This window comes from Bos grunniens, chromosome X, assembly GCF_055505025.1.
Source record: "Bos grunniens cultivar Pamir isolate PY7600 chromosome X, Bosgru_T2T1.0, whole genome shotgun sequence".
NCBI classification, from domain to species: domain Eukaryota; kingdom Metazoa; phylum Chordata; class Mammalia; order Artiodactyla; family Bovidae; genus Bos; species Bos grunniens.
This window is the reverse complement of record NC_141194.1, coordinates 110,146,318-110,161,615: the sequence shown is the minus strand read 5'-3', so window position 1 is coordinate 110,161,615 and position 15,298 is coordinate 110,146,318. Positions and strand designations below refer to the sequence as shown.

Sequence of the window (15,298 nt, the reverse complement as noted above, 5' to 3'; positions counted from 1 at the left end):
TAACTCAAAACATCTGAGCAGGTTACACTCACAAGCATGTAATCATGCTGTAGAAGATCTCTCTTACCTTAAAAATATTTTTTCTTGGCCCCATGATACCTTCAGCTGTTGCCCTATTTCTGTGTCCCCTTCACAACAAAACTTCTCGAAATGATTGTATTGACCCTGTGTTCACTTCCTCATGCCCCATCCTTTCTCAACCCACTTCACTGAGCCTGGAGCTCCCCACCACTCCAGGACAACTACTTCTGTCAGGAATAGCAGTGGCCTCCACATTGCTGGGAGAAGGCAATGGCAACCCACTCCAGTACTCTTGCCTGGAAAATCCCGTGGGTGGAGGAGCCTGGTAGGCTGCAGCCCATGGGGTTGCTAAGAGTCAGACATGACTGAGCGACTTCACTTTCACTTTTCACTTTCATGCATTGGAGAAGGAAATGGCAACCCGCTCCAGTATTCTTGCCTGGAGAATCCCAGGAACAGGGGAGCCTGGTGGGCTGCCGTCTATGGGGTCGCACAGAGTCGGACATGACTGAAGCGACTTAGCAGCAGCAGCCACATTGCTGAGGTCTTTGGTCCCTTAACTATCCTCATCTTTCATGATATTTCAAAAACATTGGACAGGTGACCACTCCCTCCTTCTTGAAGCATTTTTCTCTCAGCTTCCAGGATACCTGGGTAACTGAATTCTGGTTTCTCTCCTAACTCATTGGCCATTCCTCCTCTCTTTTTCCCATCCCCTTTGCCTTTTCAACTTTGAATCATGGATGTGCCCTAGGGCTCAGCCCTAGGACCTTTTGTTTTTTCTGTCTACAGTCATTCCCCACGTAATCTCATCCAGTCCCTTAATTTGAAGGGCTACTTGGATGTCAGTGCCTCCCATTTTTAAAACCTATCTGCAGCCCGAACCTCCTCCCTTACCTCCATACTTGAGAATCATACTCATTATTAAATCAGCAAGAGAGTTTCCTCTGTGACTTCTTTGCTTGGATGTCTAACAGGAAAGGTAACATCGCCATTCAGGATCTCTCGATTCCTCTCACACTCCCAGCCTTGATTTTCCCAGTTTCAGTAAAAGTACCACCATTCTTCTAGCAGCTCAAAATACACTCCAGCTGTCATTCTGTGTTCTCCACCAATCCATCAGCAAATCCTTTTAGCTTTGCTTCTAAAGTATATTTCAAATCCATTCACTCTGCCACTTCCATAGCCTTGGTGGACCAACCTAATCTAGGCCACCACCATCTATTCCATTTGAACACGCTTTCCAGCGAGGCTCCCTTGCTTCACTCTTGCTCCCTAGCTTGACCTATTTTTCATAAACAGCCATAGTGATCTTTAAAAAATATATATCAAGGGACTTCCCTGGTGGTTCAGTGGTTGGGATCCAGTGCTCTCGATGCAGGGACCCCTGGTCGGGGAACTCTTTCATGTTTGCCTTAATGAAGTATAGAAAAATATGTTTTCTAATAAAAGTATTAGGGAAAAAAAAACATATGTCACTCTTCTGCTTGAAAGCACATGCTGTTCCAGTCAAAACAATGCTGGCTCCCTCATGTACACTACATAATCTGGTCCTGCCTGTCTCTCAGACTTCATTTCCCACTGCTCTATCCCTTGGTCACCCTACAGTAGTCCCTTTGACCTCCTGTTATTTAAATTGGCCAAAATCTTTCCTGTCTCCCTTTGTACTTACTGTTTCCTCTGCCTGAGATGCTTTCCCTGCTCCTGGATTTTCACATGGCTCTCTTTCTGCTGTTTTTTACTTTCTCAGCAAGGCTTTCCCTGTACACCCAGTTGAAATTATTGTACTTCAAGGTATATGCAATGACTGATTCCCTGGTCTATGTGTTGGTTATCTGTTTACCTTCCCCCCCGGTCTGTAAGATTCAAAAGAATGGCCACTTTATTTGTCTTGTTCATGCTCTATCATTAGCCTCTAAAACAGAGTAGGATATGTAGTAGGAGCCCAGTACATGGTAGTTAAATAAATGAATGAATGAGGTTCAGCTTAACAAGAATTGCCAAGTTCCTATTGTGAGTTAAGTACTATGCGGGACACTGGGGTTTTAGTGAAGAATTGTATATGGTGCCTACCCTAGAAACAAAACAAGGACAAGTTCATGGGTAATATTAATGTAGAAAAGCCCTTTATGGTTGTTTTATAAAATACATAGGTTTTATTTTCTGGAAATATATGGACTGTCTTTTGTCTTTTGTATTTCTTTGTAGGGAGTACAGGAGATGAAAGTCACTAGATGGACCTGAAAGTCAGTGGGGAAATGACCTCAGAAATCAGCCATGGGAGAGGGGCATAGTTTGTTTTCTGAGTTGGAGAAATTGTGACCGGAATTCAGTTTCCAGGCTGGGACAGGGGTCAGGAACACTGATTGTGAGGTGGTTGTGCAACCGGCATGGTTTATATTTCGTATTATTCCTCCTTCCCACATAGTTACACACCCTCTTCTCATCCCCTTTTAAGTGAGGGTTCAGGAGCTCTTCTGCTCATGCCTGGGCCCCTTCTTATCTACTCATAGAAAAGGATCTGAGACTCCTTCCCACCAAGAGAGCAAGTGCTGCTATTAGATTTGTCTTTGTCAAGGAATGTAACATTTTGAATAGGCATTACAGTTTTATGGGTCTCCTCACCATTTTTGTGAGGAGAAGAAACAAACATTTATGGACATACATTCAAATAACTGGAGATTGGAGGGCTGTGTTAATGAGGTCCCCGGGTTAGTGAAGTCAGTGGAACAGGTGGGACTTGGGGAGGTGAAGTGGGGTGGATGTTGATAGCAGAGGCTCTGAGTTAGTTCAGGAGCTGAAACTGTTCATTGGGAAAACCAGAAAACCTTAAAGCATGGAGATAGGGGTATGGGAGACCAAAGAGTGTCTGCAGCTTTGGAGAATTACAAGATACAGCTTAAGGATTTTCTAGTTGAGGGCCTTTGCTAAAAACTTAATTTGATGAAACAATGGAATTCTGTATTTTAGTCAGGGACTGAGGACATTTTCAGTGTCTTAATACACCTGGAGCATTCAACAGCCTGTACCTTATCTGGTATATTGTGAATATTGGGTTTGGGTAGAATTTGGAAGACTTATAGAAGTCAAGAAAGGGAAAGAACTGGGAGTTGAAGATCATAACGTTGTTAGAAAGATCATCCTGCATACAGTAGAAATTGAGATGGATGATCTTCAAGGTCTTTTTCAATTCTGAACACTTCTTTGTTGATGATAGCTTATAAGCAATTAGTTAATCTACCTCAGATTCTTCATCAGCACTCAGCATTTTCTCATGAGAATCTTTTCTATAAAGTTAATTATAACTTTGAAAAATCTAATACCGATAAGCTAATCATTTTAATGTGACTGTTTTTTATCCTTTCTTCCTTATAAAAACGTCTACAGAAACACCGAATTGGACTCCATCGTTTCAAAATTACGAAGATTTTATCCAGAAGACACTACAAGTAAGAGGGAGTTTGTTCTCTGATTGCTTTATATGTAGAATGCATGCAGTAAAAGATACAGAATATTGTTTTTCAAAGTGTGGCTAGGGGACTCTACCTTCAGAATTACCTAGGGAACTTGGTAAAAACACAGATGCCTGAGACCCACCTTAAACTATTTGAATTGGAATCTCTATCTTGGTAGGGCCAGGGGCCTTCATGTCTAGCAGGCTGCTTGGATGTTTCTTATGCCAACTGAACCCACCGATCTCCAGTGACAACAAAAACGAACAAGTGCTTGCATAGTTTAGTGGCAAGTTAATTAATTATCTGGTAGATTCATTCAACACAGGTTGTTAGATTCTACAGATTAAGCCTTTTCATTCCTTACTTTTTTTTTTCCCCTCAAGGACATGAGATGTTTATGGTTTCTACTTCCAAAGGAACTGGTAGGTTTTACTGAGTTCAAAGGCCACAGACTAAAGCCCGAATGACCATGATCCTTTGAGTCAGATAGAGAGGGATATGATCTGTGCCTTTATTACTTACTTGTTATGCATCCTTGAGAGAATTGCCATCTCTCAGCTCTGACTTCTTTCTCTGTACAATATCTCTGTTTCACAGAGTGGTTATGAGAGTAAAATGAACATGTGTAAAATGTCTAGTGCACTTTCCTGCTCTTCTCTGTGTCATTTCATTTCTCTTATCTTCCATTCCCTTGTCTCCTTGTGTTGCATCTGAGTCATTTCTTCGGCTTTGTCTTCCACTTTAGAAGTTATCTTTCTACCTATGCTCTAACTTGCTATTTGACCTACATATTGAGTTTTTATTTTGATATCATTTCTAGACAATTTGATTAATTTTCACATCTGCCTAGTCAGGAGTCTCCTGTTCCTTCATTATATTTTCAATACCCTTTTAAGATTTATTTAAGCATATTAAGCATGTTTTGGTATATATATTTATTTTTATTAATTTTTATTGCAGCATAGTTGCTTTTAAGCATACTTATTTTACTTATTTTATATTCTATCTCTGATATTTCTTGTATTTTCAGTTTTAAATCTCATTCTGCATTTTATTCTTTATACTGCCTCTTGTTCATGTTTCATGTTTTTCCTGTGTTTGTTAATCATTTATGACAAACTTATGGTATTTGGAAATTTATCTACATTCTTTGAGCCCTGGTTTTAAAATCATTCTCAAGAGGTGATTTCAATTTATTTTTCCTAGATATTTGGGCCCAGGACCATTTGAAAGTAAATAATAGGCTTGGGGTGTTGAGGGCTACACAGGTAGTTAGTGTGAGTGTGGGCTTCTGTTTGCAATTCCCAGAGGAGACCAGTTCTTCTTTTCCTTTTCTAGCCAGAGCTGAGGCTGAGGCAAGATAGGCAGGTTATGAGTTCCCTGGCTCTTTGTTGGATAAGATCTTTCTATTTTGTCTGCTGAGAGTGTTCCTTTCCTGGCTTGATACAGGAGTCTTTGATTTCAACCCCCACTTTGTGTGGGTCCAAGCTTTGTTTTCTGTCCCCCTGGCTCTATGCCATCAATGTAGCATAGATGCTCCCAAGAATATGCTTCCCATGCTCCAAAGCATGTGCAAGCTTCGATATCCTTTGACTTCTCATGTTCTAGTCATCTCTGTATCAGATTGTTTCCCATACTTTACCATAAGCTTCTCCCTGTTTTATATATTTTATCCATCATTTTAGGTGTTCTTTACCAGGAGGCATTTGTCTGGATATCTATTCCATTATATAGCAGGAAAGTGAAGGCAATAGCCATATTTATAAATAGAAGACTAAACTAACTACAAATGAAAATGCCCTCCAAAATATTCTTACTGTTTTTGGAATTAATTTTGAATTAAGTGTGAAATAACCAACACATGGAAATGAATCTTCCTAGCTTGTGTTGGAGAGTTTTGTGTTAATTGGGTGTACACTGAAATGTGTTTGTCTAAGTGAAACATCATTTGATAAACATCTCATGCTTAAGGTTAAGTAGATTCTGTGTAGGAGGCAGAATAATGGAATTTTAATTAATTCTGGGCTTGTTTTATTGATATTTAAGAACCACAATACATTTTCAGTGTGTGATTATAATTATGCATTTAGAAATAAAGCTATCATTTTATTATTGTTCCACTATTTAATTACATTATTATTCTCTTTTCATTAGTCATTGGATGGATTTATGCTAATAGTGAGCATAGATGGAATAATAGTTTCCGTGGGCCCTCGCATCACTTCACTTCTTGGCCATTTACCTGTAAGTTCTCTCAGTTTTTGGGAAAGGATCATGCGCTTAGTTGTATAGGGGTTCATTATTTGTTTTTAGCAGCATACAACTCATCAGAGAAGACATTGTTAATGTGGTCAAAATGTGCACCTGTTTTATTGTCCTCTCCATTGGTTTCAGTTTTAAAGCTATAGAAAACAAACTGTGACATAAGGTAATGAAACACTGGGTGTGCACTGGTGTGTGGTTTGTAAACTGCCCTTGAAGGTGATGGTCCCCAAGGTGACTGCTTTGCTAGGCAGCCCTCAACCAGATGGATGTCTCTGATTTTGTACATTTGAGTCTACCACATACTGATTAAACAATGAATGTTATGATTTGGTCATGCTAGCTTGTGACATCCATTTCCAGGTCTGATTTGTGTTTTGTTTCTTTATGTTGAAGAACAAGCCATGATCTAATTTGGGGAAAAAAATAAATGATTGCCTAATTTAGCAATGTTGTACATATTGCTGGAGAGACACTCACATGCGTTATAGTCAGAGTATCAGATGTTCAAAATAGCCAGTTCTTCCTGAGTCTTTTGGTGTCACTATATCCCTCTCAGGAGAGCTTTCTACAATCTTCCCAGCACCACTGACTTAGAATATGATTTCCTGAATTTTTTTCTGGATCTTCAGGCTGTACACCCACCACATATATCACTTAAACATGAAAGGACTGCAAACCTTCATAATGCGTGCATGCCTGTGTGTGAAAAGGAGCTGTGTAGCATACATCCACAACCACCACCACTCCCAAATCTGTCACTTGACTGACTGTGTTAATCATATCTGGATTGTTGCTTTCATTGCACATTCCTCACTCCACAGAATTGTCTGAAGAACTTGACACACCCTCACCCACAGATCTGTGGCATTCAAGTTTGAACCACACACATTAATAGAATTTTTGTCCAATTTTTCTTTAGTTAAGTTCAAAGAGGATTGCATGCTTATTCCACTAGTTATACTGTTCCAGCCAGCATGTTCTATGGCCCACTTGGAAACTCAGAGAACTTTTCTCCTCTTTTCTCTTTATTTAAAGATACCTGTATCCATTTTTAAACTCCTCATTCTCTTCCTTTCTTTTAGAAAGCAATTTACATTTCCAAATTCAGCTTATATTTATAGGATACCAAAACAGCTGAATAAAATGCAAATATTAGAGATATTCCTGGAGAAGAAGATGGCAACCCACTCCAGTATTCCTGCCTGGAGAATTCTGTGGACAGAGGAGCCTGGTGGGCTGCTGTCCATGGGGTCCCAAAGAGTTGGACATGACTGAAGCGACTTAGCATGCATAGCATTAGAGATATTCATTGCCTTGGACTTTAGAGGAATCTTATCATAGAAGGAGAATGGTTTTATTAAATGTACATTAAAAGAAAGACTATGAATGTAATACATTCATTAAAGTTTTTTATAGTGAAGACTAGAAAACTACCCAAATTCTTGTAATATTTAATATTACTTAAAGCAAATTGGCCATTGACTGAGACCCATGACTTTTCCTGAGGATCCTCCTATGAGGCTTCTTATTCTGTTATCCCTGATTCTTTATTCCTTTTTGGTTCAGAGCTTTCACTCTTAAGAGACTCTTTCACCATTCAACATTTGAGGTAACAAACACACACGCACAGAGTCACCCTAAGGTAGACGTGTCTGGGACATGGGTTTGAACTGCTCATCTTAAACCAGGTATATGGTAATCTGAGTTTGGTGTACTTAAAGTAAAGAAGTGAAGTGAAGTAGCTCAGTCGTGTCCGACTCATAGTGACCCCATGGACTGCAGCCTACCAAGCTCCTCCGTCCATGGGATTTTCCAGGCAAGAGTACTGGAGTGGGTTGCCATTGCCTTCTAGGGGATCTTCCCAACCCAGGGATCGAACCTGGGTCTCCCTCATTGTAGACAGATGCTTTACCATCTGAGCCACCAGGGAAGCAAAGCTATAACTATTATTCTGTACATAAATATTAGATGGAAATGAATTTATATATTCTTTTCAGTGAAAAAGAAAGTCACTCAATCATGTCCGACTCTTTGTGATCCCATGGACTATACAGTCCATGGAATTTTCTAGGCCAGAATACTAGAGTGGGTAGCCTTCCCTTTCTCCAGGGGATCTTCCCAACTCAGGGATCAAACCCAGATCTCCTGCCTTGCAGGAGGATTCTTTACCAGCTGAACCACAAAGGAAGCCCATATTATTTTAAAACTGGGTTGAAAAATACCATACCTGGGACACAGTTTCACACTTGTGTTTAAATCCTAACTCTTAGTTTTTAACAGCATGTGATTTTTAACCAAGCTTTGATTTAAAATTTCATTTTATAAATCACCCATCTCATGTAAATATGGAGACAAAACCATTTCTGGAGCATCTGCCCAGCTCCAGGAATCTACAATTTCATTAAAAACAAAGGTCCATCTAGTAAAAGCTGTGGTTTTTCCAGTAGTCATGTATGGATGTGAGAGTTGAACCATCAAGAAAGCTGAGTGCTGAGGAATAGATGCTTTTGAAATGTGGTTTTGGAGAAAACACTTGAGAGTCCCTTGGACTGCAAGAGATCAAACCAGTCAATCCTAAAGGAAATCAGTCCTGAGTATTCATTGGAATAACTGATGCTGGAGCTGAAGCTCCAATACTTTGGCCACCTGATGCGAAGAACTGGCACATTGGAAAAGACCCTGATTCTGGGAAAGATTGAAGGCAGGAGGAGAAGGGGTGAAAGAGGATGAGATGGTTGGACGGCATCACTGACTGGATGGACCTGAGTTTGAGCAAGCTCCAGGAGTTGGTGATGGACAGGGAAGCCTGGCATGTTGCAGTCCACGAGGTCGCAGAGTCGGACACGACTGAGCATCTGAACTGAACCTCTGTCTATTGGGCAGCTCCAAGCCGATAGGATGGTGAGGTGGAAAGAACTTGGTCTTTGGAGTCAAATAATCTAGAGATTAAAATTTAACTCTCAGTCACTAACTACATGAGCTTTCATTTCTCATCTGTCAGTAGGGGACAATATTACCCAGAGAGTGACTGCAGGTGGGATATTACACATGGTGTGGTTAGTGAAGGCCTGTGTGATCAGGTGACGTTTAGACAGGTACTAGAACAGGATAAGTATGAGAGTCATGCAGAAAGTGTGTTCCAAACAGAAACAAATGCAAGTGAAAAGACACTAAGGCAGGACTATACTGGTGTGAAAAGCTATCATAGAGAGGTCACTGGGACCGGAGTGCTGTGAGCAAGAAGAAAAGTTGTGGGAGGTGATAAGGTCAGAGCAGTAACAGAGATCACCCGGTTTAGGGCCATTGTAATGACTTTGCCTTTTCCTCAGAGATGGGAGGAAGCCATTTGGATCTGATGCAGGAAATTATCTGAATCTAACTTTTATCAGAATCACTCTGGCTCTTGTATTAAGAATAGGCTATGAGGGTAGGACAGAAATGGCAAGGACCTAACAGAAGCAGAAGAGATTAAGAAGAGGTGTCAAGAATACAGAGAAGAACTTTACAAAAGATACCACTCTAGCACAAGAGACAACTCTACACATGGACATTGCCAGATAATCAATACTAAAATGGGATCGATTATATTCTTTGCAGCCAAAAATGGAGAAGCTCTATACAATCAGCAAAAACAAGATATGGAGCTGACTGTGGCTCAGATCATGAACTTCTTATTGCAAAATTCAGACTTAAATTGAAGAAAGTAGGGAAAACCACTAGACCATTCAGGTATGACCTAAATCAAATACTTTATGATTGTACAGTGGAAGTGACAAATAAATTTAAGGGATTAGATCTGATAGAGTGCCAGAAGAACTATGGATGGAGGTTTGTAACCTTGTACAGGAGCCAGTGATCAAAACCATCCCCAAGAAAAAGAAATATGAAAAGGCAAAATGGTTGTCTGAGGAGGCCTATAGCTGAGAAAAGAATAGAAGTGAAAGGCAAAGGAGAAAAGAAAAGATATACCTGTCTGAATTCAGAGTTTCAAAAAAAAAGCAAGGAGAGATAAGAAAGCCTTCTTAAGTGAACAATGCAAAGAAATAGAGGAAAACAATAGAATGGGAAAGACTAGAGATCTCTTCAAGAAAATTAGAGATACCAAGGGAACATTTCATGCAAAGATGGACACAATAAAGGGTAAAAATGGTATGGACCTTACAGAAGCAGAAGATTTTAAGAAGAGGTGGCAAGAATACACAGAACTATACAAAAAAAGGTCTTAATGACCCAGATAACCATGATGGTGTGATCACTCACCTACAGCCAGACATCCTAGAGTGTAAAGTTAAGTGGGCCTTAGGAAGCATCACTATGAACAAAGCTAGTGGAGGTGATGGAATTCCAGCTGAGCTATTTCAAATCCTAAAAGATGATGCTGTTAAAGGGCTGCACTCAATATGCCAGTAAATTTGGAAAACTGCAATGCCCACAGGACTGGAAAAGGTCAGTTTTCATTCCAATTCCAAAGGAGGGCAATGCCAAAGAATGTTCAAACTACTGTACAATTGTACTCATTTTGCATGCTAGCAAGGTAATGGTCAAAATCCTCCAAGCTATGCTTCAACAGTATGTGAACCAAGAACTTCCAGATGTTCAAGCTGGATTTAGAAAAAGCAGAGGAACCATAGATCAAATTGACACCACCTGTTGAATCATAGAGAAAGCAAGGGAATTCCAGAAAAACATCTATTTCTGCTTCATTGACTATGTGGATGAAGCCTTTGACTGTGTGGATCACAACAAACTTGAAAAATTCTTAAAGAGTTGGTAATACCAGACCACCTTATCTGCTTCTTGAGAAACCTGTATACAGGTCAAGAAGCAACAGTTAGAACCAGACATGGAACAACAGATTTGTTCCAAATTGGGAAAGGAATACATTAAGGCTGTATATTGTTACCCTGCTTGTTTAACTTCTGTGCAGAGTACATCATGTGAAATGACAGGCTGGATGAAGCACAAGCTGGAATCAAGATTGACAGGAGAAATACCAATAACCTCAGATATGCAGATGAAGCCACCCTAGATTAGGCAGAAAGCAAAGAGGAACTAAAGATCCTCTTGATGAAGGTGAGAGAGGAGAGTGAAAAAGCTGGCTTGAAACTCAACATTCAACAAACGAAGATCATAGCCTCTGGTCCCATAATTTCATGGCAAATAGATGGGGAAAAATTGAATACAGTGACCGATTTCATTTTCTTGAGCTCCAGAATCACTGCAGATGGTGACTGCAGCCATGAAATTAAAAGGTGCTTGCTCCTTGGAAGAAAAGCTATGACAAACTTTTTTTTGCTTTGCTATGTCGCTTCAGTCGTGTGAGACTCTTTGCAACCCCATGGACTGTAGCCCGCCAGGCTTCTCTGACTATGGGATTTCCCAGGCAAGAATACTGGAGTGGGTTGACTCTGTCAACCCCTTTTCCAGGGGATCTTCCTAAGCCAGGGACTGAACCCTTGTCTCCTGCATTAGCAGGTGAGTTCTTCACCACTAGTGCCACTTGGGAAACCATGCCAACCCTGTCAGCATATTCAAAAGCAGAGATATCACTTTGCTGACAAAAGTCCATTTAGTCAAAACTATGGGTTTTCCAGTAGTCATGTATGGATATGAGAGTTGGATCATAAAGAAGGCTGAGTACCAAAGAACTGACACTTTCAAACTGTGGTGCTAGAGAAGACTCTTGAATGTCCCTTGGACAGCAAGGAGATCAAACCAGTCAATCCTGAAGGAAATCAACCTTGATATTCATTGGAGGAACTGATGCTGAAGCTGAAGCTCCACTCCTTTGGCCACCTGATTAATGTGAAGAACTGACTCATCGGAAAAGACCCTAATGCTGGGAAATATTGAAGGCAAAAGGAGAAGGGGACGACAGAGGATGAGATGGTTGGATAGCATCACCAACTCAATGGACATAAGTTCGAGCAAGCTCCAGGAGACAGTGGAGGACAGAGGACTCATGTGCGGCAATCCATGGGGTTACAAAGAGTTGGACACAGCTTAACGACTGAGCATGCTCAAGCATGCATTGTCACTGTCACCTTCCTTAAAGAATGTAGTTAATTAATAAGTAACTTATGGCTGCTATTTCCATCCAAGAGAATGTGCATGATAAAAAAAAAAAACTGTTCACTTTTGATAGGGTCCACAAGAGGTCTCACTCACCTGGGCACCTCTGGAATTCAGCAGCATGTCTCTTTGGTATGCTGCTGCCATGCCACCCTCAGGGGGCCACAGGTGGGAGCTGCAGGGAAATACAGCATCACCAAAAGCAAACAGCAGGAGTACACCAGCAACTGACACTTGGGGCGTACACCCAACAACCTCACAGATCACATGCTTCCTCCCCAAACGATACATAACACCCTGCAGAGCAGAGGAAATCCCTCGATGATTCAGACATGTGTGCAAAGATCCTGTACACTGGAGACAAGGGGAACAAGCAGACAACGTTATGCATCATGCCCTGCACAGTAGGAAGTTAGCACCTGAAAGCTGGAACCAAATCTCTACTTTGCTCTTCCCTGCCTTTAAATGGTGTCATCCTGTTTCCACCTGTTCTGGGCGTTAGTTCAGGATAAGATGGCAGAGAGGAAGGGGAAATTAGGGGAGGGGCTGACAACCTATAAAACAAGATAACAATACAAAAATGCAAAAACCAGACTGAGCACTAAAATATTTTATAACACTTGATATAGTGAGTGGTAGGGTATATAAGGGACTTTCTATTGGTAGTAATGTATCTTTTTGTTGGTGTTAAAAGGACTCCGAGATAGGTGACTCTGGGAAGAGAAAGCTGAACTTGGTGGGAGATACTGGATAGCCTCTATCAGCTAGAAGACTAAGGAGTTGTATAGTGTGGTGTTGAGAGTGTGTAAGCCAAGGACTATAAAGGAGAAGATCATCCACATATTAGAGGACAGGGATTTCCTTTGCCCTGCAGGGCGTTATGATTGTTTGGAGAGGAAGCATGTGTTCTGTGAGGTTGTTGGGTGTATGCCCCAAGTGTCTGTTGCTGGTGTACCCCTGCTGTTTGTTTTTGGTAATGTATTTCCATCCACCTCCCACCCTTGCCCCCTGAGGGTGGCGGGGCAGCAGCATACCAAAGAGACATGCTGCTGATCCCAGAGGTGCCCGGGTGAGTGAGACCCCATGTGGACCCTATCAGCTTTGAATTCTTTTAGGTGACAATGCTATACTTTCTTTCACCAATGAAAGAACTGGTGAGCCTTAGCACTTTGTACCTCTTGTCGGGGTATTATTGTATTATTTATTATTTCAGGGGCTGAAATGATCTCAACCTATTATTTTATACTTTGCATTGTAATTGTGCACGTGTCATCTTCCCTACTGAACTCAGTGTTTATTGAAATTTAGAATAGACATGTCAGGTTCATCTTTTTAAACTATCATAGGTTTCAGCAAAAAAAAAATAATAATAATAAGTTACTTCATGTAAAATATCCAAAATTCTTACTTCATGTAAAATATCCAAAATTCAGAAGCTGGCCCAGTAGCAAATCAGCCGATTGGACTCAAGGTAGCTGTGGTGTAGTGGAAGGAACAATGAATTTGTAGTTGGGTAGAGCTGGGTGTGAATCTCATCTCTAAACTTCTTTCTATTCCATAATTGGACAAGCCTCCATTTCCTCATGAATTCAATAGAGGAGAGTTCTTCCTCTCATAGGGAATCTGATTAGGTGAGCTAGTTTGTTTGAATGTACCTAGTACAATGTTCTGGCATGGAGCAGTTGTTAATCAGGTGTTAGGTGAAGGAATGAATGAGTGGTCTCTACTGATCAGAGATAACTTGGTTTGGTACCTGAAGTGTATTTCATAACTAAATCAATAAAGTATTTTCATTGAAAAAATTGAAAGAAAAATATCCTATTCTTTTGAGAAGTCAGTTTCTTACTATGTGGCTTTCATTGTCAAAACCTATTGCCTATTAATTCATGTTTTCTTTGCTAAACTAGGGTTGTATTTCTGCCCTGAATTGAGCCAAGAGTTTTCTTGATTGAGACAGGATCCATCTGCTAATTTGAGCATTGGCCAGTTTGTAGGCTGGCTTCTACAAATGGACCATAAAAATATATTTCTGAATTTTGACTGTAGATTAATAATATTAATCAGTTAAAATCTTTTAAATTTGTAGTTCATCACCCAAAGCCATCATCAAACTACAAAGAGTACTTTGCTTATTATTTTGTTTCTATCACATTAAAAACTCTTTACTTAATGTCTGACATTCAGTTAATTCATGTCACCACATTTCAACTACATGGTACAGCATTATTCATTCATCCAACTAATATTTATTGGTGCTCACTCATGTCAGACTATGTTTTAGGTGTTGAGGATGTAGCAGTAAATAAGACAGTCAAGGTTTCTCTTTTAATACAAGTTATATTTTATTTAGGGACCCTATCCATTTTTTATTTTATATTGTATATTTTATACATGTGACTATGATGTCAGGTAGTGATAAGTGGTATACAAAAAGACAGGACGAGAATGTCAGGGAGTTGATGCTATTTAAAATAGTTTTGAGGGACTTCCCTGGTGGTTCACTGGCTAAGACTTCGAGCTCCTAATGTAGGGGGCCTGTCACGATGGAAGGAAGATCAAAGATCCCACATACCACAGTTAAGACCCAGCACAACCAAATAAACAAGTACTTGCATGAACACACTGGAAAGGTAGGAGGTGATGGTCATAGAATGGGTCAATGTGAATTGAGACTTTAGAAGTTTAACAGGTCTGACTATAAGATGACTGAGGTGGGGCAGGTGATAAGTTTAATGGAGGTAAGGAGATAGAGAAATTAAATGCCAGTAATGCATATAACAAAATTGATTCCCTCTTTCCCTCTTGAGAATGACATCGTGGGTAAAAGCTTCTTAAGCCTTCTGCCTGATGACGAGAAAAGTAAAATATTTTCAAAGATGGCTTTCAGAACCGCTGTATCGAATTCAGGTACAGATTTTTTTTCAAATAGTAAATGCTTAGATTTTAAGAGACAGATAACAATCACTTGAAGGAATAATAAAGACATTAGCGCCAATATAGCTGCCGATCATATATTAATTTAACTTACTATAGTTTTTTTTTAAATTTTATTTTATTTTTAAACTTTACATAATTGTTTTTGCAAATTTTATTTCTAATATTAAACTTTCTCCACTATTAAATCTTGTTCTTTATCATGAACCTTGAATTTTTCAGCTTTTGTATAATTGAATTATTATTATGTAAATTATGTTTTAGATGATACCCGACTCTATAGGGGTAGAGGAAAGATGGAAGGCAGGACAAGAAGGGGGCAACAGAGGATGAGATGGTTGGATGGCATCACCGACTCAATGGACACGAGTTTGAGTAAACTCCAGGAGTTGGTGATGGACAGGGAGGCCTGGCGTACTGGAGTGCCTGGGATTGCAAAGAGTCAGACATGACTGCGACTGAACTGAACTGAACCACTCTATAGATACAACATAGATAGCTATGCAAGTGCTAATATTCATGAAAAGAAAATAATATTTTTAAAATTTAGT

At 40.0% G+C, this 15,298-nt stretch overlaps 1 protein-coding gene across 8 annotated transcripts in view; it reads left to right on the top strand.

Moving 5' to 3' along the window:
- PASD1 (PAS domain containing repressor 1) overlaps nucleotides 1–15,298 on the top strand; it is a 105,300-nt gene that overhangs the window by 50,639 nt on the left and 39,363 nt on the right. For all 8 annotated transcript variants that reach the window (XM_086385985.1, XM_086385983.1, XM_086385981.1 and 5 more), the window contains exons 4-6: nucleotides 3,409–3,470; nucleotides 5,631–5,720; nucleotides 14,621–14,720. In XM_086385985.1, the coding sequence (XP_086242111.1) occupies nucleotides 3,409–3,470; nucleotides 5,631–5,720; nucleotides 14,621–14,720 (252 nt within the window). The remainder of the gene's footprint in view (nucleotides 1–3,408; nucleotides 3,471–5,630; nucleotides 5,721–14,620; nucleotides 14,721–15,298) is intronic.